We start from the raw sequence: 22,998 nt of genomic DNA, 5'->3' as shown, positions 1-22,998 counted from the left end.
CATTCGTTCGTTTATTTGGAGCATCTTCGGCTGATCAGGACAAGACAGTCCCTGCCCACAGGCTTACAACCTAAAACCCAAACAAAGCAGGACACGCAAGGGAAAGGGGACGGGGAGGGAAGAGGAAAACCCAAATCCAAACTCAGGCACCATTCTTCTAAAACAATTTCTAAAAATGGGTTATAAATCTCTGCAGGTGAAGAGGCGGCAGGCTCGCTTTTCTGCTCCCAATTTCATAGGCAAGAAATACCTGCTCACAACTCATTCATTTGGATAGGAAAAAGGCAGTCAAGCAGGTGCGGGGTACCTAAGCTGGCCGATGTCGGGATGTCGCCTTTCCTGAAAAGTCTTTGGCTCAGCCCCCCTGAACCCCGGCTTTTCTGGGTTCCTAGTCTGGCTCTCTAACCACTACCCAGCCCTGCCCCCTGGAGTACAGTACTTCCCACCGCCTCCAATGAACTGCAGAGTTGCAAAGTCAGAAGGGGTCCCAAGTGACATCTAGCCCACCACCCTGCATTGCGGGAAGCGACGGTGGAGAAGCCCCGCGAAGCCCCCGGGCTGCGCCTTTAAGGGAAGGGCAGGCGGAGCGGTAAGAGGGCGAGGCGCTGGGCGGGTACGGAAGGAGGCAGGCGAACAAAGCCCAGCCCGTCTCTGGCGCTAGTGGGAGGGGACTTGCAGCTGCGCGCCGGGCTGGATAGTGCTTCTGCGGTCGCCTGCTCCACCTCCAACTGGGTCCATTCAGAGCCGGCGCGGAAGCCCAAGCGGCGGTGGGAGAAGGAAAGAGAAGAGCCAGCCGGCTCCCAGCTGATGCGGCGTCAAGTCGCCGTCACACCAGATTTATCCAGGTAGTTTCTTCTATTTGCTCCCAAATCTTTTTTCTTGCGTCCTTGCGGAGGGCCGTTGGCACCGGCGTAGCAACCCCTGCCGGCGCCTGGGGTGGGTGGTTGTACACGCAACTCCCCCCCACAACCATGGGGACGGGGTATCCAAATGGGCGGGGCGCGCCGCCCGAGCAAATGCATCCCTCCCGGCCAGCCCACCCAGCGCTGCTGGAAAAAACACTGCGGGGCGCGCGGGACTCGGGAGGGAAGCCTGCAGGCCGGCGCGCGGCAGCTGCACTTCTCCCTGGTGTCCCTTCTAGGTGCCCTCCCGGCGGCGCATCCCGCAGTGTTTTTCCAACGGTGCTGGGCCCGCTCGCGGCCGGGAGGGATGCAGCGGCTAGGGAGACCTGCAGGCCGCGCACCACCCGCGGCGCAGCCCGCGGCCCGCCCGCTGGAGGGCGCCCTGCCGTACCGCCCGTCTCTTCCCTTTCACCGCTATTGCCGTTGGTGGTGAGCAGCCGCCGTTCAGCCCCTGTATTCTTCTCTCCTCCCACCCCCGGTGGTTTAAGGAGCGCCCTAGCTGGGCTGCCCCCCTTCCACCCCTTCGACGCCTTCCCTCAACAAGGCTGTGATTATAAAGGGAAAATTGCGGGGTGGGGTGGGGGGAGGTTGGGCTTCCTTCTCTCTCTGCAAAATAGAAGCATGACTCTCATCTTTATTAACCTTCTTTCCATCACCTTCTCATCCCAAGGAACCATGGGGCACCCTCCGCTGGAGTTCAGCGATTGTTACCTGGACAGCCCTGACTTCAGAGAAAGGCTCAAATGTTATGAGCAGGAGCTGGAGAGGACCAACAAGTTCATCAAGGATGTCATCAAAGATGGAAATGCTCTCATTGGCGCCATCAAAAGTAAGGAGAGCCTGAAAACGCACCTGTATGTGTGTGGAAAAAAGGCCACAAGAGCAGATTCAGGCCCAGTTGATCCCCGCTTCCAGCAGGGGCAACCCAGCTAAAAACATTTGCACTGGGTATAAAATAATGCACCACCTCAATTTTATGTCTAATGATAAGTATAATACAGTGGTACCTCTGGTTGTGTACTTAATCCGTTCCGGAGGTCCGTTCTTAACCTGCAACTGTTCTTAACCTGAAGCACCACTTTAGCTAATGAGGCCTCCCGCTGCCGCTGCACCACCGGAGCACGATTTCTGTTCTCATCCTGAAACAAAGTTCTTAACCCGAGGTACTATTTCTGGGTTAGCGGAGTCTGTAACTTGAAGCATATGTAACCTGAAGCGTATGTAACCCAAGGTACCACTGTAATAGCAATATTTGTAGAGGATCACACAACCATTTTGTTGAGTTCACACAGGGTTTTCTTTAGAAAACTGACAAATGCAACCACATATCATAAGATGAGATCGCACTGTCAGATTGTCAAAGCACAGGAGCAAATCTTCACATAAGGTCAGAAATGCATAGTTCATTATTCAGAATTGTGCACACATTGAGCACGAAAAATTTATTTTGCTAAGAATTACATAAAACATACCGTATTTTTCGCTCTATAAGACACACATTTCCCCTCCTAAAAAGTAAGGGGAAATGTGTGTGCATCTTATGGAGTGAGTGCAGGCTGCACAGCTTTCGCTGAAGCTAGGAGAGCAAGAGGGATCGGTGCGCACCGATCCCTCTTGCTGTTCTGACTTCGCTTCGCTGGAGAGGCACTGCGCAGCTTTCCCTCTCTGCGCAGCGCCCCTTCAGCGAAGTGGGAGGAGAAATGAAAGGGGCTCCGTTTCTCCTCCTGCTTTGCTGGAGAGGCGCTGAGCAGAGAGGGAGAGAATATTTTTTTTCTTCTCTTCCTCTAAAACTAGGTGCGTCTTATGGTCTGGTGCGTCTTATAGATCGAAAAATACGGTATGCATGATAGTTAGGCCCCAAGCAGCCCAGTAATTTGTATTGGCTCTCCTCGTTGTGTGTGAGAGAGACAGAGAAACATGGTGCCTGAGTGCCTTTGCGTGTATGGGGATGGGGATTTCTCCTTGCAGCCTTGATTTTTCTCTCCCCTCCTCCACAAAAAAATATTGACTGTACTCCCCAGCTTTCAGCTGCTTTTGTTTTCATCAGGATTAAATGCATCAGTGCCTTGAGTGCGTGTGTGTCATTGACCTGTCTGCATTGTACATTTAGAGCACTTTCATCCCAAACAGACATTGCGCCTTTCAGAGAATCCTGGGAACTGTGCTGAGAGGTGTTACGAGACCCCTATTCCCCTCCTCAGAGCTACAGTTCCCAGTGTGGTGTAATGATCAATCCCTCTTCCCAGGGAACTCAAGGAATTGTAGCTCTGGGAGGGGAATGTGAAGGTTACTCCTAACAACTCTTTGTTACCCTTAAACTACACGAGCTACGATTCTTTGGGGATGCCATGACTGTTTAATGTGGGATGATACTGCTTTGAATGTATAGTACAGATTGGTCTTTCAATGTACTAGGAGGTAGATTAAGGCTGGTGTTGACTTCCTTGTGTTTGTTTAGGTGTCCCTAGCATAGTGCTGAGGATATTGAATTGTTAATCACAAGACTTTGGATTGCCAGAGGAGCTCTGCATGTTCTCTTGCAAGCAATATTAAACTTGCAGAAAGAGGCCTTGTGGGTGCTCCCTATAAAGACATCCGGTTACTGAGGCTCTCGGAGCAGTTTATGGCACAAAACATGATTTAAATGAACCTAGGAATAAACACTTTCCAAACACACCCAGTAAAATCATTGCATGCTGACTCAATCCTAGGCAGAACATCTCCACACACTGAACAGTAAAAGTTGCCTTTTAAAATCCTGCTGCCACCCACCATCTCTGCTTTTTCTTGAGTTACAGGAGGTCTCTGTAGGAAGCAGGCTCCAAAGGGAGACCCTATTGCTACTGGCTCCAGGTTTAAGTGGGGCTGCTTCTGGTGATTTGTAAGGTGCAGTTCCTTAGAGTTCGCATTCCACAGAAAAACAAACAAACCCAGCACTCCCCCCCCGCCCATTGTGTAGGAAGATGCATGTATATTTCAATGCATGGAAAGGGAAATGTGCAAAATGTTATCCAGAAATTGCTCATCGTACGTTATGTTGAATAAGCAAGAAACTTATCCACTCCTTCGCAGCAGCGGGGAAGATGAGCTGTGGTGAGTGTTTCCTGTGCTGCTGATGACATCTTTATGGAGAAGAGGGCTATTGAAGGCTACTAGCCATGATGGCTATGCCCTTCTTCCGTGGTTGCAGCCATGCTTCTGAATCCCTGTAGCTGGAAACCACAGGATGGGAAAGGGCTGTTGGACTCAAATCCTACTTGTGGGTTTCCCATTGGGGCATCTGGCTGGCCACTGTGAGAACAGGATACTGGTCCCCTTCTCCCTGATCCAGCAGGCTCTTCTTATGTTAGCTTATGTAAGGACACAGCTGGTCCCAAATTCCTATAAAGCAGGTGTGGTCATTTTAAAGCAATGGGCAGGTCAGGAATGCTCCTTTTTACCCCAGTCTTAGTCAGGATCTCTTTTTGCTGCCATTTGAATCCATTGGTTTGGATCCTCCCCTCTGAGCAACAGGAAACCAGCTTGCTCCATCTTCCGAGGGACAGCCCTTCAGATATTTGAAGGTGGCTGTCATATCAATGATTTGACAACATGCTCCTACTCATGGGTTTCCTATAGATGTTAAAAAGCATGGGTGGAAAAACTCGAACTCTGAGGAACCCCACCCTGAAGACGCCACAGGGCCAAGGAGCAACCCCCAAGCATCACTCCCCAGCTACACAAAGATTAGATGGGGAATGCCAGTGGTACATGTGAAAAGGATCTAGGGGTCCTGGTAGACCACAAACTGAACATGAGTCAACAGTGTGATGCCGCAGCAGAAAAGCTATTGCTATTCTGGGCTGCATCAGCAGAAGTCTATAGTGTCCCAATCAAGGGAAGTAATAGTACTGCTCTATTCTGCCTTGGTCAGACCACACCTGGAGTACTATGTCCAGGAGGATATTGACAAGCTGAAAGGTGACCAAGATAATAGAGGGTCTGGAAACCAAGCCTGATGAGGAATTGTGGATGGAGCTGGGTATGTTTAGCCTAGAAAAGAGAAGATAGAGAGGAGATATGATGGCCATCCTCAAATATCTGAAGGGGTATTACATGAAAGATGGCGCAAGCTTGTTTTCTCCTGCTCTGGAGTGTAGGACCCGAACCAATTGTTTCAAGGTACAAGAATGGAGATTCCAACTAAACCTTAGGAAGAACTTTCTGACAGTCAGAATAGTGGTACAGTGGACAGTGGGAGGCAATGGTCTCTTCTTCCTTGGAGGTTTTTAAGCAGAGCTTGGATGGCCATTTGTCATGGATGAGCTAGTTGAGGTTCCTGCACTGAAGGGGGTTGGACTGGATGCCCTTCAGTGTCCTTTCCAGCTCTATAGTTCTTTGATTCTATGATTCTGTGCAGTGCTCCCCCCCCTAGAAAAATAGGTGCTGATACAATGAAGCTGTTACAGTAAGTGTAACACTTTTTAACAACAAAAAAAGAGATGCTGGTACTATGTACCCTTGCATACCCCCTGAAAATAAGCACTGATTCTATGACTTGCAGAGGTTCTCTCACGACTTGAACTTTCCATGCTTGGATAACATAGAATTGCTGCACCTTTCCTCAACCCGGTGCCCTCCAGATGTTTTGGAATATAGCATCCCTCAGCCCCAGTCTGCTCGGTCATCTCCATAGTCCATCCTTGCCCTTAGAGACAAAATAATGTTACATATTTATATGCAGTTTAGCAGAACTCCATTGGCTCTATAATGGAGCAAGTTGGGCACAAATGGGGCTTCTGAAACTCTTTATAAAGAGGTACCTTTTGGGGGACTTGATGCTCAGGGTTTCCAGAATGCAAGCCTTTTCCAGATGGTCCGTGGCATGCCTGGATTTGTGGTAGAAGACAGAAGATGGCACTTTAAATATACAGTGGTACCTTGGGTCACAGATGCTTCAGGTTACAGACTCCGCTAACCCAGAAATAGTACCTCGGGTTAAGAACTTTGCTTCAGGATGAGAACAGAAATCATGTGCCAGCGGCACAGCGGCAGCGGGAGGCCCTATTAGCTAAAGTGGTACCTCAGGTTAAGAACGGACCTCCAGGACAAATTAAGTTCTTAACCCAAGGTACCACTGCATTGATTTTTAATAATATTTTTATTGGGTCTTTTATTTCTTTTATTGTATTGCTGTTTGAATTCTTTCTATGGAATAAGTGAAAAACAATAACACCAAAAATAAAAGTATAATTAAAAACCATACAGTTGATACAACAGGCAGAAAAATGATGTAAGTGGTCCTCTAAAACCTCCAGCAGTTTTCATGTGGGGATATTTATGGTAAGGTAGACATCCAACATCAAGCTGTTTGCAGGTGCTTCATTGAGCAAACTCATACTGCAAACTGAACATGCTTTTTTATGTTTTTGAGTAACTCTGCAGAGGACAAGGGTGTCAGGCTTCTTAGCTTTGCACACAGTGTCCCTCCACTCAGGTAGGAAATCAATTATGCTGACATTGACATGGCCTTTCACAACGTGACACGTAGGTGTGCTTGTTCCTTTTCAAGTATGCCAACGCTGCATCCGACTGGTTCAGGCTTTGGGGCTTTGCTGTGCATGCTGAAATTCCCAGGTTCATTCCTCAGCATTTCCAGGATAGACTGAAATCCTGGAAAGTCACTGCAGATTAAATCCAAGGCATGCGATGCAAATTCTGAGGGGTGGCGGTTTGTTAGTATTTTTCAACCTGTCAACTAGGGTGCTGGACCTTTGATTAGCAAGCATCATTAGCACCACTAGGTTTGTACATATGCCAATTCACAGAAAATTTCATGGGCCCAATTCAAGCTGCTGTTCCTTTTCAAGCCCTGTATGGCTTGGGTCCAAGTACCTGAAGGAGAAGGTCTTCTGCTGAGGTTATTTTCCAGGTAGCTGGTATTGATGTATAATGCAACCAGTATAGAGTTAAAGCAGGCATCTCTCATTCTGTACAGTTGAATTCAAAGCTGACCTACAGTCTTGCTGCAGAATTTTTGGAAAGATATGCTTGGCAATGAGCTCATCTTCTTTTGTGCATGTTTTGGAGCAAGATATAGGGTATTGCCATTGGAGCTGTTCCATCTGTTTTGCAGCCTTAAACTCGTAGGTTTAATTATAAGCAGTCAATGTACCATCTGTGCACCTACATGGAAATTTAGATCAAATTAGCATGCGCGCACCAGTGGGGTATAAACACTCTGCGGCCTCCCCTTACATTTGGGTAATGTTGTAAGCTGTTTGTGGGTTCGGTTGTGGAAATCTGTTTGCAGAACAGCCACTGAATAGAGATGCATGTGGCCCTTGTCCTTTGATTGCAATTGGTGATAGTAATATTCTTTCCCAGTGATCTGAATAAGTTTGGCCATAGATGCTTGACTAGCCAGTGAGGCTAGAGAGAAGCATTATGGCACTTAAGCTACCAAGTAAAAACGGATTTTGAACTAGTTCAACTGCTACTGTTTCCTCCAAAAGATTTTGGGAAGTATAACTTTGGGAGACAAAGATATCTCCTAAGAATAGTAGCCTCCCCTTTCCAAAGGGGCTGCTGAATTGGTTGGAACTGAGTTAGCAGACATGCCAATTTTTCTCATTTGCTTGCATTTTTAAAATATTGGCAAGTTCTTGCATGTTCTATACAATAAAACCAGCAAGCAATAATTTAAATTGTGTATTTTTTGCTGGCTCAGTTATGTGCTGTTTTGTTGTGTTGCTGGACTTTGTTAAATGGATATGGTTAACTTACTGATTTGACTATATACCAAGTTCTTAAAGGGTTTCCCACCTCCAAATCACTATGGAGAGATTGGTGGAATACACATTTTTAAAAAGTAAGCAAAATACATGAATAGCTTGGCTAGATTTTTTGATGTAAACAGTACAACTGGTTTTTAAACTTTGAATGGTGAGGTGCAAACCTTAAAAATGAAGATAAGTAATATCTGTGTAATCTGGGCTGTAAACCAAAACATCTTAAAATGTGTTCCCAGCTTTCTGGGATGCTAAACAGTTGAATTAATGACAGTCAGGCTTGGGGCCAAATTTCAGTCATACAGAATGCAGGAATATTTTAGGAAGCCTGCTTATCTTGGGTCTGACCATAGTCATTTATATAGCACCATCACAGGAATATCAGAAGCTGTGTTATATCAAGTCAGATCATTGGTCCATCTTGCTCAGTATTGCCTGCACTGGCTGGCAGTGACTCTAGGGCTTCAGACAAAGAAGGGAAGGATTGTTCAGTCAGCAAAGTATGGGACTCTTAATCTCAAGGCTGTGGGTTCGAGCCCCACATTGGGCAAAAAGATTCCTGCATGTTTTTAATGTACAGTCATACCTTGGATCCTGAATACCTTGCGAGTCAAATGTTTAGGCTCCCAAATGCCGCAATCCCGGAAGTGAGTGTTTCAGTTTGTGAACGTTCTTTGGAAACCAAACGTCCGATATGGCTTCAGGAGCTTCCTGCAGCCAATTGAAAGCCACGCCTTGGTTTCCAAACGTTTTGGAAGTTGAATGGACTTCCAGAACAGATTCCGTTCGACTTCCAAGGTACAACTGTATGTTCCTCCTTGGTTTAAATGTTTCTATAAGGGATTGTTCATTTGTTTGTAAGTCGCTTTGGGTTACCTTGGGGAAGACGAAGTGACCAGCAAATTTAGTAAATAAGAATAACAACCCCCTACAAGGATCTGGTTACCCACTGTGAGAACAGGATGCTGGACTAGCCTGATCCAGCACCTCGGCTCATCTTCTGACTCACTTCAGCTCTCCAGGGGTTCAGGCAGGGAACATTCCCATCCCTACCTGGGTATGGAACCATGCAAAGCAGATATTCTGCCACTGAGCCACAACCGTCCCCCTAAAGAAGCTGACTGAGCAAACAAACAGGAAGGGAAGGGGTTAAGTGACTGCTCCACCTGCTTGTGCCACCTCCACTTGTTACTTCAGCACCCCCCCCCCCACAACTGTTGTTCATCCAAAAAACTGGGAGGAAAGGTGGCAGACAAGTTCATGGCATGTAGCAGGACCTTTCTTTTAGCTTGGGGTGAAATAAATTTTGTGTGTGTTTAAAATGCACATGTACAGTATAGCGTAACAATGTGCAACCTCAGCACACCTGTGTGAAAACTAGTGAAACATACATTTGTTTACCTGCATTTTGTAAGGGAGGGACCTCCCCCCAGCTCATATAATGAGAGTTTTCTAATGTGTGTAGGATCCTAGACGCCTTGACGAAGGGCCACACTGTAATTCTTTGAGGTCTTCAGTTGTAGTTAAAGAAAACAAGTGTGAAACGTCTTCTAGTACATCTGTTTCTTGGCTCATAATACCACGCGAGAAGAGTCTGCCCATAAATTCCTTTCTGCTTCTCTCAGGAGCACGTGCAAAAAAAAATACATGGGTGTTTCCTTCTGCATCCTCAGATTGTTGAGAGTGCCCCACCTGGCTCAAAAATCCTTTTGTGCAATTCGGGAGAAGAAATAAAAACGTCCTCCTGAACTTCCAGTGCCCACTTACTAATTGGATATATAATTACCCACCTCCTAGTTTTCCGGCAAATGGAAGCATAATATTTTTCCATGCCGTGCAAAAGCCAGTTCTCAGAAGGCTTTTCGGGAAATTCCAATTAAAGGCTGTTGTACATGAAAGAAAGTCACAACATTTAATCTGTTATCTGAGATGACCTGGAGGTGAACTCCTGGAGGAGTGTAAGCTCACATCAACACCATATATTCAAAGCACTCTTAGACCACCTTAACAGTCATGGCTTCCTCCAAAGAATCCTGGGAACTAGTTCATTAAGGTTCTTCTAACTCTCCCCCTCCTCCTTTACAAACTAGAGTTCTAAGGATTCTTTCATGGTGGTGGGGAATCCATTACTGTTAAAAGGAGCGCCTCTGCTTTAATGATGTGGATGATGTAGATATGACATGAGTCTTAGAACCATAGAACTGTAACTTGAATCTATTGGTTTAGGTCCTACCCTCTGGATCAAGAGAAAACAAGCTTGCTGTTCCATGTGACAGCCCTCTAGATATTTGAAGATGGCTTTCATATCTCCTCTCAGTCTCGTCTTATCCAAGCCAAACATACCTAACTCCCTCATTCTTCATAAGGCTTAATTTCCAGACCCTTAATCATCCAACTTGTCTATATCCTTCTGAAATTGTGGCACCCAGAACCGGACACAGTACTCCAGAAGGATTCTCACCAAGGCAAAATACAGTGATATTATTAGTTCACTTGATCTGGACACTATGCTTCTGTTGATGCAGCCTAGAATAGCATTAGCTTTTTTCTGCTTCTGCTTCTGCATCACACTGTTAACTCATGTTAAGTCTGACTCCACAGCTGAATAGCAATTGCTGGAAACCACAGAAGGGGAGAGTTCTGTTGTACTTGAATCCTGTTCATCAGTTTCCCATTGGGGCATCTTTTCGGCCGCTGCAAGAACATGATGTTGGGCTAGGACTTTGGCCTGACCCAGCAGGCTCTTCATAGGATATTATGATATTATGTGTGGTTTGTGGGATGACAGCAACTTCATCTTTCCAGCAACTTTGAGCATTGCTGTGGCAGTGGGGGAATCGTTGAGGAAGCCTCCCCGGTGGTCAGGCTCTATCTATCCAGGCCAGCAGTCTGCCACCAAGTCCAGATGAAAATGGTTTCCCCTGGAGGTAGAATGGCAGTGTGCTTCTAGGAGATATGAAATGAGTGGTGTGTGGTTCAAAGCCATGAAGGGAGGCTTATGAGAGAGAAGAACAACACACATATACAGTCACTCTAAGATTAGGGGAATTTTTAAAGCAGCTGTTTAGGTTTCCCCCCCATCTCCCCCAGCAATACATAATAGCTTGTGTTTGCTTTGGAACCCAGCCCAAGCACTGTAGGAATGATCTGTGTTGGTTGTGATGTCACCCTGATGCAAGCTCTTCTCGCTGGGTATCACTAAAACTGCTTTGCATGCAGAAGATTCCAGGTTCAATCCCGATTGCATCTCCCAGGTAGGGCTGGGAATGTCCCCTATCTGGAGTCCCCTGCCTGGAACCCTGGAAAGCCCCTGCAGGTCAGTGTAGGCAGTTGTGAGTTTGATGGATCAATAAAAACATAAGCAGAGCCTGTGGGAAACCCACAAGCAGGGTTCAAGTGTGAGAGCCCTCTCCATTTTCCTGTGATGTCCAGCAATTATGTGAATCAACAGAAGGCAGCTTTCTGTGTACATGTGTTGTAAGGGGAGGCACCATGGCTTGGTGGTAGGGCACTTGCTTCACATGCAGAAGGTCCTGGGTTCAGTCCCCAGCAGCATCTCCAGATTGGGCTGGAAGTGTCCCCTGCCTGAAACCCTGAAGAGCCACTGCTGGCCAGTACTGAGCTAGATGGACCAATGGTCTCAGACAACTTCCTATGGATAGCAGAAGGTGTCAGTTAAAACAAAGGAACATTTGTGTGGAGAGCACTGCCCACCTCCCCAAAAAATAGTACAGGGGAGAAAAGGCAAGGCAAGCATAGGAAGCTGTCTCCCACTGAGTAACACCATTAGTCCATCTAGCTTAGTATTGTCTGCACTGACTTCCAGCGTGTCAGAGGCAAGCCAGCAATAAATCATGCTGTGCAGGTTGGAGTTAACTCTTTATTAGCAAAAACATGATCGACACAGGAGTGTCAGGCCTAAGGAACACAGCATCCCTTATTTGTATTTTAATAGGTTTGTTTTTTAAATGTTGTTTTAATTTGATTAGGGCTTAATTATTTTTTATCTATGATATTTTATGAATGTTTTTAGCTTTTTGTATCTATGTTGTTTTAATTTGTGGAAGCCACGTTGAAAAAATTTTCTGTCAAAAATAGGGAATGTGGAAAAATAAATTAGGCCATGCATGAGGATTTACTCTCTTCTTGAACCTCACATTCCTGTGACTTTCCTGTTCTCTTCAGCCCCTCTCCCTGCTTCTCTGAGGCAGTTTCCACTTCCCTTCTTCCTCAGCGACTCTGCTCCTTCAGTGCCTTCTTCCTATTCAGCTTGCCAATTTGCTTCTCATTACTTCACCCCATTTGTTTTGTTGACAGCAGAGTGTGGCCCTTCCTGCCCTCTTGGACACGGTGTCGGAATTTGCTTCCAACCAAGCTGCCTTTCCACTTAGTTCCAGGACTCACCCTTTCCTGCTATGCGATTAGGGTACACCAGAATTGCATCTTACATGCAGTTGAGTTGCGTGATTTCAACCATACGTGGTTGAAGGTGAGCTGCCTGAAATTGTCCAGATCAAATCCCAAGCAAAAGAGGTTAAAAGCTCTTTTCTCGCTGAGTCTGCTTGGCACGAAAAGAGCTTTTCAACTCTTGTTTGAGGGGCAAGGCCGACTCAGTGCCCCAGCTCTGGGATGCTGTTGCAAGATCTCACCGGGCGCAAGATCTTGTTTGAACATCCTTGGCTTCTCAGAACTGGCACAACCAAGCAAGGCAGAGGACTTAAAGCCTCTTTTAGTGCCAGGTCTGCTTGGGTTGCCCAGCATAAAAAGAACCTTTGAGCTCTTTGCCTTACTTGCTGGGCAAGGCCCCTTAGCTGTGTGGTTTTTGGAAGTACAGGGGATTCTCTCTCCCCTCCCCTGCTAACTGCAGGGGTGGCTCCAAGAGGCTGGGTATACATGGAACTCTTGGAACTGAACCCCCATTTAAGATGTGATCATAGTCCGTGCCTAGGTAGGCCTCCTCATATGGCTGGTAATTAAAGTTTTTGGAACTTGAGTACAGAGGATATTGCAAATAAGGTGGTCATCTTCTGTACTTCCACACATCCACTGTGTAAAGAATACAGATCCCCCCCGCCCCCCGCAGCAAATATTAGCCTAGGCTGCACCACAGATCTCTTCTGGCTTCCTGCATGAAAAATGTCCTGTTCTACAAAAGCACCATTAGTTCAGAGCCAGCCTGTGGTGCATTGATGATGATGTTTGAGGGATCCTCCTGCTGGATGCTCAGAAGAAGCCTTCTGTCTTGTGGAAAGCTAATAAAACAACTTTGCATTTTCCAAAACATTTGGGCTGGCAGTAGGAGCAAATGTAAATGGGCAGCTCTGGTTTGGTCTAGCGGCGGGTGTGAAGAGAACCATTCTTCCCTTTTGCTTCTATGTCTTTTGACAGCAAAGCACTTCAAGGCAGGCTGACTTAGATGGTTGTTGGCCAAAGGGGAATGTAAACTTTCTCTATCCTTAGCTGGTTTTTATAGGAAAAATGCAATGCAGAGAAAAGGAAGTACTTCATGCAGTGCATAGTAAAACTATGGAACTTGCTCCCAAAGGAGGCAGTGAAACCCGACTGGCTTTAATAGAGGATTCAACAAATTCATGGAGGGAGAGAGGGCTACTGATGGCTACAAGCCACAGTCGCTGTGCTTTACCCTCCACAGCTGGAGACAGTAATGCTTCGAATACCAGTTGCTGGAAACCGCAGAGGGCAGAGAGGCCTTGTGTTCTGGTCCTGCTTGCAGATTTTGCAGAAGTGGCATCTGTTCATGGGCTCCCTGTTGCTTGGCTGCAGTTTGCACAAATCTTCCAGGCTGTGTTCGTCTGCAGAGAACTGACTTTTGTGGCTTTGGAGAAACGTGACTATCGGTTGTGCTGACAAAAGGCCTTCCAGGCTGCATTTTTAAATAACAAGCTACACTTTCCAGTAAAAGGGTGCCTGGCTGCCTAGAGTAAATATCCCTACTTGCATGGCTGGCTTTAATGGCATAGCTGCTTATGTCCAAGCACAGTGTCTTCAGCTTTTAAAAACAAAATGCTAGAGCATCAGTGCATTGATGTGAATTTAGAGTCATTCTGGATCTTGCAGCTGTCATGCAGAACCCAACCAAAATGGTGCCGTGGGCTTGGAGGAGGTTGGAATAGTTGATTGTGTGCTTCTTAGGATGTAATTCCTGCATTGCAGGGGGCTGGACTAGATTACCCTTGGGGTTGCTTCCAACTTGACGATTCTTTGATACTGTGGTAAAGCAATGAGAGGTTTTGTGTGCAGCTGCAACTCTTCTTAATGCTGAAAGTTAACATTTTTAAAAATTATTCCTGCTGACCAGGAGATGCTTCCTTGACATCATTGGTCAGTTGTTGCATGCAATTGGCTTATCCCAGGAAGGAAACTATTGAAGTGAGGGGGGGGTGTCTTTGTGACCCATTTTCTCCCATATAAAAAGTGCCTGAGCAAAAATGTCAAAGTAAGATATAAGATTTCTCCATGTGCCAGTTTCTTGTTTTGGTTGTGTGGGTGCATGTACACAAACGTTCACAAAGTGCTTTCCCACTTTTTAGTCATGTTTGTTGCCCTCACCAGGAGACCTGACCCCACCTCACCCATCAGAGACTTAACATCTCAAAGATCCATCTGTATTTCAAATTCTAGACCAATTTCAAGCCTGATTTACCGCAGCAGCTGCCAACCAAGAAACCCTGGGAATCTCCAGCAAAAGAATTTCCAGCAATCTGGCAGAGCCATAATTCCTAGAGTTCTTTCAGGGAGGCAGTTTTGAAATGTTTTGTTGCAGCAGTCAAATGCACCCTTAATGTGCTAGCACGGGGGTAGCAAAAACATGGCGCCCTCCTGGTGTGTGTGGACTACACTTCCCACACCCCTGACCCATTGGCCCTGTTGGCAGGGGGCTGATGGGGCCGTAGTGCAACAACATTTGGAGGGCACCATTTTGGCTATCCGTCTGCTAGACTGAAGATCTTCTTCTGACTTGTGGAGCCGGTGTGGCATAGTGGTCAGAGGGGCGCAGTAGGACCTGGGAGAGACCAGAGTTCAAATCCTCACTCGGGTTAGTCACTGCCTCTCAGCCTAACCTACCTTACAGGGTTGTTGTGGGAATTTAATGAGGAAGAGAACTTTTGTATAGTGGGATATAAAAGCAATAAACCCAAAAATGGGCCATGAAGTTTGTGATGGGTACAGTAGATGCTAGTGACAGAAAAGGGACGGTGTTGTCTTTTAGGTCTAAATCTGCTCTTATCACAAAGCCCCATAAACCACTCTACTGAAAGAACAAGTCAAAGAAAGGGTTTATTGGGTGCTTGTGTGTAGGGGATAAAGGTTGCAGAACAGGCATTGCAGTGCTCACCTCTGAAAGCAGCCACATGTGGTGGGTGGGCTTTAGCAATCCCCTCTTGAGCCTCGTTCAGCTTATCCATGAGGCTGTTGAGCTAACCTGTTGAGGTGTGTGTCTTCCAGAACAAAGTGTTTTTCAAAAGGAACAAGGGTTTATTCTCTTCAAGAAGGGAATTCAGCTGCCAAAAGCTTACTCCTTTCATCTGAGGATTTGGGCCTGAACTAGATGTAAACAAGACAGTATTATAATATTTACTATGTATATCCTGCCTTTTCCCCAGTCAGGGACTCAAAGCGGCTTACAGATAAAATAGAAACATCCAAAAGCATAGGGGAAAAACGAAAACAGTAATCAAAAAGCAATTAAACACTATCGTATTTTTCACTCTATAAGACGCACCAGACCATAAGACGCACCTAGTTTTTGGAGGAGGAAAACAAGAAGAAAAATATATTCCGAATCCCAGAAGCCAGGACAGCAAGCGGGATCACAGCTCAGTGATCCCGCTTGCTGTCCTGGCTTCTCGGACAGCCGCGCACAGCCTCTCCCCAGCAGCGGGATGAAGGCTCCTGTTGCCCGGGAGAGGCTGTGCACGGCTAAGTGTCCCCCAAGAGCCGCACTCCCTTTAAAGAGCATGTGGAGCGTGTGTGCGACTCTTGGGGGCTTTCCCCCTTACTTTTTAGGAGGGGAAAAAGTGTGTCTTATAGAGCGAAAAATATGGTAGTTAGAATTCAAACACCACCTTTTGGGTAGAGGTGTATTTTACCCCCACACTATATTTGCTTAGAAACGAAACTAAAACTTAATTTTTTTGATCAGCTTTTTAGAGGCTGATGGGTGAAGTAATTGCTGAGTTGTGATGTTGCTAATTATGCCCTTTATGTATTTTATGATAACTGTTTTATCATTTTTGTTTATTATGTCCTATACTTTTTATGTTGCCTTAAATCAGATGTGAACTGTCCCATGGCCCTTTTTTGGTGAAGGGCAGTATGGAAACACCTTAAATACCTGACAGAAACATATGCTTGGAACCTTGTTGTGGTGAGGGGAAGGTGTCTGGGACTGGGGTCTGCATTGTGTGGGGTTAAATGCTCCCTGCTAAAGCATCTCCAATTCCCAACTACTAGTCTGGAAGTAGCCCATCCTGTTTGAAAAGGGTTGTTGGGGTGATGTCTGGATCACCAGATGATCACCAACACCAGTGCACATAAGTCCTGGCCAATGCACAAACTTTCATTGGATTCCAGTTAAGGTTCAGTTTTGCTCAGTAGCAAAGGGAATAAGAGCAGGGAATAAACCCTACACAGTGAAAACCACAGTGGTACCCACTGCATAAATCTGAACTGTGATTGCAGTCTAATGAACATTGGTGCATTAACTACAGTGGTGCCTCGCAAGACGAAAATAATCCGTTCCGTGAGTCTCTTTGTCTAGCAGTTTTTTCGTCTTGCGAAGCAACCCTATTAGCGGATTAGCGCTATTAGCGGATTAGCGGCTATTAAAGGCTTAGCGGCTTAGCGGCTAAAAGGCTATTAGCGGCTTAGCGGCTTAGAAAAAGGGGGGGAGTGAAAAAAATTGCAAGACGAAGGGAAATTTGTCTTGCGCAGCGCATCAAAAAACGGAAAACCCTTTCGTCTAGCGGGTTTTTTGTCTTGCGAGGCATTCGTCTTACGGGGCACCACTGTAGTTTTTAGTAATGGTTATTCATGAATGTCATTGGATCACCATATTAACAAATGGTTATTTGCAACATCCAGTTTCATCCCTAAGTAAAGGCAGCTTCTAAGGCAACGATTGGAGTTTGTGGATTGCTGCATAAATTGCATCCTACAGAAAGAGTGCTGACTTTGAATAAGCTGAAACTTAGCTTCTCTGTTGTGTGCAAAAACATTGAGAATTTTTTTTGGACAGCTCTCCATTGTCGTGAATGCAAAAAGAATTTGCAGCTAAAAGTTTCTGGAGGGCATGTGGGGATATAACGTTCAATGAAATTGTCAAGGGTGGAATGTGGGGTTTTGTTATGCTTTATTTCCTTTCACAGTGGCCAAGGGATCCTTTCCTTGAATTTTGCAAATTTTGCAAATCCTCCCTTTGGTGGTCTTGCCTCTGCAGACTTACCACTGCCTGTTTTTCCTGAAAATCCCAGTGATACCCTCAGCTGTCATTTCCTGTAAGCATTTCCTGTAAGCATGTTACTATCCCTTATGTAAAGGTTTTTTTCTACTTTTTTTTTTAAAGTGTCCTTTGCTTTTGCAGAACACAACGAAAACTATAAAAATAGCTGTTACAAGCTCATAAGAACACCCTCTGAGTTAATGATAGCACAGAAGGAGAGGAAATGTGATGTCGCATCATGTAATTGATGCCGTAAACCAGAGGTGAAATTAGTTTGCTGCCACTGGGTGCAGAGCCGAGAGGGTGCTTCAGGGGCACCACAACAAAGATATAGAAAAGAAGGCGAGAGGGCACCAAATTTTGGAGTTGCATAGACACCGCTGAAATTTGAGACCCCAAAGTCAGACCTCAAAGTCCTCTACTGTGTGAACAGTATTTTAGTATAAGACCCTCCAGATTCTTCTGTGAATCTCTGGAAGAGTCATTTTCTGATTGTCTTGTCTCACATACAAAATAATTGGTTGCTAAGCTGTGTGGTGCTGTGGTCTAAACCACAGAGCCTAGGACTTGCCGATCAGAAGGTCAGTGGTTTGAATCCCCGTGACAGGTTGAGCTCCCATTGCTTGGTCCCTGCATCTGCCCACCTAGCAGTTCGAAAGCACGTCAAAGTGCAAGTAGATAAATAGGTACCACTCCAGCGGGAAGGTAAACAGCGTTTCCGTGCGCTGCTCTGGTTTGCCAGAAGCAGCTTAGTCATGCTGGCCGCGTGACCCGGAAGCTGTCTGCGGACAAACGCCGGCTCCCTTGGCCTATAGAGCGAGATGAGCGTGCAACCCCAGAGGTGTCTGTTACTGGACCTAACGGTCAGGGGTACCTTTACCTTTTTAAGCTGTGTAAGAAGAAAGTGGACCTGTCTTTTCTCCAGCAGCAGAGTCTTTTAGCTCCTGTTTGTTTGTGGCGTGATGAGAGGGCTGTGATACCTTGTTCTATTTTTGCAGTTTGTTTTTTAAGGGATGTTTTCTCTTTTATGCAGGCTCCTCTGGTGACTGCTTTCATTGTGTCCCAAAGGAGCAGTTATAATATTGTCTATGTCCTTTTATTTAAAGTAGTTTTGGAGAGTTCTTGTGAGACTCTCTCTGATTGATTGATTGATTGATTGATTGATTGAGTTAGGATGGGACTGAAGGACTATGTTGTGCTGGTTCATGTTTCCTCTCCTATTTTAAGGGTAGCTTCTACTGGGGCGTGATCTGTGATTTTGATGTTACCTATAATCGTTGACTCAACCAAGGGAGTCAGACCTTGTGTGAGCAGAATGCTATCCAGTCTGGACATTGATTTTATTTTAATGTAAAAGGATGGACTTTCTGTAAACAAAACCAGTCTCCGCCCTGCTGCAGCCAACCTCTACAGCTTGCTGTAGTTCAATTAAAGCTCGGGGGAAGATGTCACAAGGAAACTGATCTCTTGGAGCTTTTATTTTCTGTTATAGCTGAGACATCTAGGGAGGCTGGAAAAAATGCTACTGGAAAGAAATCAATTCCCCCCTCCAATGGTCTCTTTGAAATGATAAAGTAAACTCGCCCTTCTCTCCACAAAACACCAAAATTCAGAAGAAGTTTAAAAATGGTTCAGAAACGCCATAGGAAACCACTTTTGCACGGGAAGAAATCTTTATGAGAAAGGGAAGGACTGGGTTAGGCACAGCCCCAGTTGGGAACAGTTCATCTTTTTTTAAAACTGGGGATTCTCAGAGCCGGTGGCTGTTGGTGCAGAACTTTAGGAAATGAGTCTTAAGTCCAGGAAATCTCCTGTGTTGAAGCCTGATCCCTTTGCTGCATTGCTTCTGGCTCAAAACAGCCTAGGTCCTCCCAAGACAATTTTGTTTTGTTTTCTCGCTGCAAAGGCCTTTTAACTCATTCTATAGAATGGGAAGCTTGTGGCCCCCCAGATGTTGCTGGACTCCATCTCCCCTTATCCCTGACCACCTTGGCTCCTGGGAGCTGAAGTCTAGAGGCTCGGGGGTGGGGTGGGGGAGAAGAGTTAGATGCTTGAACTTCTTTTTTTGCTTTGTAAATATATTGAGAGTTTTAAAATTATCCTTTTTTTGTTTTGCTTCTTTCACATGCAGATACAGATGTGGGAAAACTGGTTGCATCATGCCACAGTTACAAAAGGGGAGACTTACTCCATCTCACGTGCCACATATACTACCTAGTTCACATTTATAGGTTTCAGTGTGGCAGAACCCTGCACTCTGGAACTTCCTGCCTATTGACATCAGGCAGGCAGCTTCACTGTACCCTTTTCGGTGCAAAATGCACCTGGTGCCTGACTACCAAGAAAAAAAATATTCTGAATCCCAGAAGCCAGGACAGCAAGCAGGATCGCTGCGCAGTGATCCGCTTGCTGTCCTGGCTTATGGGATAGCCGCATGCAGCCTCTCCCGGGCAGCGGGATGAAGGCTCCTATTGCCCGGGAGAGGCTGTGCGTGGCTAAGGCTCCCCCAAGAGCCGTGCTCCCTTTAAAAGAGCGTGCAGAGTGTGTGTGCGGCTCTTTGGGGCTTTTCCCCGAGGAGGGAGAAGGGCAGCTCTTTAAAGGGAGTGCTGAGCAGAGCCTCCCGCCTGCATTTGCTCCATAACATACACACACACATTTTCCCTTACTTTTTAGGAGGGGAAAAGTGTGTCTTATAGAGCGAAAAATACGGTAGTTCTGAACACTGCATGGAGGAGAGCTCCGTTGATGGCTACTGGTCAGGATGACTGTGCTCTGCTTCCGTGGTCAAAGGCAGCAATGATTCTGAATGCCAGTTGCTGGAAGATAGGAAAAGTGTTGTCCTTGTGTGCGTATTCTACTTCCTGGTTTCCTAAAAAGGTCTCTTGGTGGGCACTGTTAGAAGAGGATGTTGGACTAGATGGGCCATTGGCCTGATCCAGCAGCGCTTTTCTGAAGTTCTTATCCACATAGTGTGCCCAAAGCCCCCTTCCTGGGGTAATGATCTGTGTGGCAGGCATTGCTCTGAGAAGCTATTTGTGGCCTTTTGCCACGCTAAAGGTCTCTGCCCCATAGGCCATGGCACTGCCTGCTGTGAGTCAAAATGAGTCACTGTTAACTCTTCCAAGTGGATCAGCCTGCCATAGGGAGGACATAATGTTTATACTGGCTTCCCGGAAGAAGAGAGATTGCTAGTCTCCTTTTCAAAACATCCCTTCTGACTTAAGTGTTGTCTTTTGGGTTGAAGGTGATCATTACTGGAGCTGGTGGGCTGCTTCCAAAATTAGCATCCTCCCTCTCCTCCTTCTGCCTGTCTCCTGTCTTCCTTGGTCATATCTAGTAGAACAAAAAAAGTGTGCTTTGAGGCTTGACACTCCCCCACTCCCCAGAATTGGCAGACGATGAAGTGTGGTGGCCTGGAAGTTACATCATGACCAGAGTCTCGTCCCCCCCCCCCCCCCACAGACATGTAGGGAGAAAGGAGGAGGAGGAGGAGGAAGAGGCTAGGGGCTGCCATGGTCTGTTACATTCACTCTTTTGGTAAAAGCCATAGATGTGTCTCTATTTCTGCAGAATTTCCTGCAAGAATTTGCTTGCTGCATCTACCAGGAGCCAGCTTTTACCAGCACGGTATGATCACGTCTTGCGTGGGGGTTATGATCTGGGAATGGCATGTATACACAAAAAAAGTGTATTATCAAACTGCCTGCTTGGAATCGCCCCCACGCGAACATTCTTACATTTCCAGAGCTGTGTGCCGAGACTTTGAGAGCATCTCAGAACCCAGTAAGCAAGCCTGAGAGGTTAAAAGCTCTTTCTCTGCTGGGAAAACCCTGTGCAGAAAGAGCTTTCAAGCTCTTCACCTTCTGTGTGTTTAAGGAGTGATCGAACTGTATTGCTGGACAGACACATGTTATTGTTCTTTATTTGAAAGCAAAGTCCCCAGCTCTTTTGATGAACAACACATGTGAGCTCTTCCAAGGATAGAAACAGTGGCCGAGGTATAATGATTCTTGAGAATCTGGCCTGATATCCTGTAGAGCTGCTGCCAGTCAGTGTTGACAGTACTGAGCTTGATGGACCAAAAGCCTGAGTCAGTATAAGGCAGCTCCCAATATTCCAACTTTTCTGCTTATAAACGCATAAACAGACTAGGAGCAGGTCACAGTGTTCTGTCTCTTTGCTATTATTTGAAGACCTTCCATGGGCTAATGCATGGTGGAGTTCTCTGAAGATGTTGCTAAGCCCTGTATCTTACTTTTAATGTGGGATGTACTGGACAACATGTTCTCTGGTGCTTGTGAGCAGTTTGGTGACCTCATGTCCTTCGTGAGCTGCATCTTGGCATTCCAGAACCAAGATTTCTGCCAGCAGATTTTCAGCCCAGCCTGATGAATTCCAGCTGTTTGTGGCTTTGGAGCAGAGCAGTCACTTTTGTCATGTGTGAATGTCGATAAGACAGAGCCATAATACCATTATACAAATCTATGGTGCAACCACATTTGGAGCACTGTGCACAGTCCTGGTCGCCTCATGTTAAAAAAGGATATTGCAGATTTGGAAAACGTTCAGAAAAGGGCAACCAGATCAATCAAGGTGGTGGAGTGAAGGAAAGCTTGCAGAGTTTGGGACTTCTCATTCTAGAGAAAAAGTGACCAAGAGACAACACAATAGAAGTTTATAAAAGTATGCATGCCATGGAGAAAGTGGATAGAGGGAAAAAAATTCTCCCTCATAATTCTAGAACATCTGATGAAATTGAATGTTAGAAGATTCAGGACACATGAAAGGAAGTACCGTATTTTTTGCTCTATAAGACTCACTTTTTCCCTCTTAAAAAGTAAGGGGAAATGTGTGTGCGTCTTATGGAGTGAATGCAGGCTGCGCAGCTATCCCAGAAGCCAGAACAGCAAGAGGGATGGCTGCTTTCACTGTGCAGCGATCCCTCTTGCTGTTCTGGCTTCTGAGATTCAGAATATTTTTTTTCTTGTTTTCCTCCTCCAAAAACTAGGTGCGTCTTGTGGTCTGGTGCGTATTATAGAGCGAAAAATATGGTACTTTTTCATGCAGCACATAGTTAAACTGTGGAACTCCCTCCCTCAGGAGGCAGTAATGGCCACCGACTTGGATGGTTTTAAAAGAGAATGAGACAAATTCATGGAGGAGAGGGCTGTTGATGGTTACCAGCCACAGCTGGAGGCAGCAATGATTCCGAATACCAGTTGCTGGAAACCACAGGAGTAGAGATTTCTTTTTGTGCCCATGTTTTTCTCCTTGGTTTCCCAATGGGGCATCTTGTTGCCTAATTGTAAGAGCAGGGTGCTGGAACAGGCAGCTGGACCATTGGCCTGTTTCAGCAGGCTCTTCTTAGGTTCTAAGAGTTAACAGTGGAACTTTTGGATATGCTCGCTGACTTGTTCCTTCTCTGTATGTTTTGCTTTCCACTCCCAACAGCGATGCATTGGGCATGGGAAGGAGAGAGCTGAAGTTTTAGTGGGTCCCCCCACCTCAAAGACACAGCTTGGGTGTGCCTTTTAACACTTTCTCAAGGCAGCTTTGCAAAGAGGCTGGTGGGGCTTTGCATTGCGCAAACAATGAAAACACAAGCTTCTGTCCAGGGTGCATATGTTTTCCTTCCTTGCCATAAAATAATGAAACTTTGCTCTGGGAAGAACGTAGCTGAGTTTACTTGGATAGCTCATTGAACTGCTTGTGAGATTTCCCACTTGGCCAGGGTGACTCATTTGGCTTCCTGCCTTGGTTTGTCCTGCGGAGAACTCTCAAGGAGGAAATTCTGAAATCGTCCGCCTTCTGCAGTCTTGAGGAGAAGTGGTTGCTTGCTATAATAAGCAGAAGTCTTGCAGGA

The 22,998-nt window shown here is 46.1% G+C and overlaps 1 protein-coding gene across 1 annotated transcript in view; it reads left to right on the top strand.

Annotated features, from left to right (window-relative positions):
* Positions 1-632: 632 nt before the first annotated feature.
* The window catches only part of OPHN1 (oligophrenin 1), a 118,208-nt gene continuing 95,842 nt past the window's right edge, over positions 633-22,998 (top strand). Inside the window, exons 1-2 of the mRNA XM_083722166.1 lie at positions 633-845; positions 1,573-1,731. Of these exons, the coding sequence (XP_083578292.1) occupies positions 1,578-1,731 (154 nt within the window). The 5' untranslated portion in view covers positions 633-845; positions 1,573-1,577. The remainder of the gene's footprint in view (positions 846-1,572; positions 1,732-22,998) is intronic.

The sequence above is a fragment of the Podarcis gaigeae genome (genome assembly GCF_964106915.1).
Source record: "Podarcis gaigeae genome assembly, chromosome: Z".
Lineage (NCBI taxonomy): Eukaryota > Metazoa > Chordata > Lepidosauria > Squamata > Lacertidae > Podarcis > Podarcis gaigeae.
Note: the sequence above shows the minus strand (reverse complement) of the source record. Positions and strands in the feature narration are given on the sequence as shown.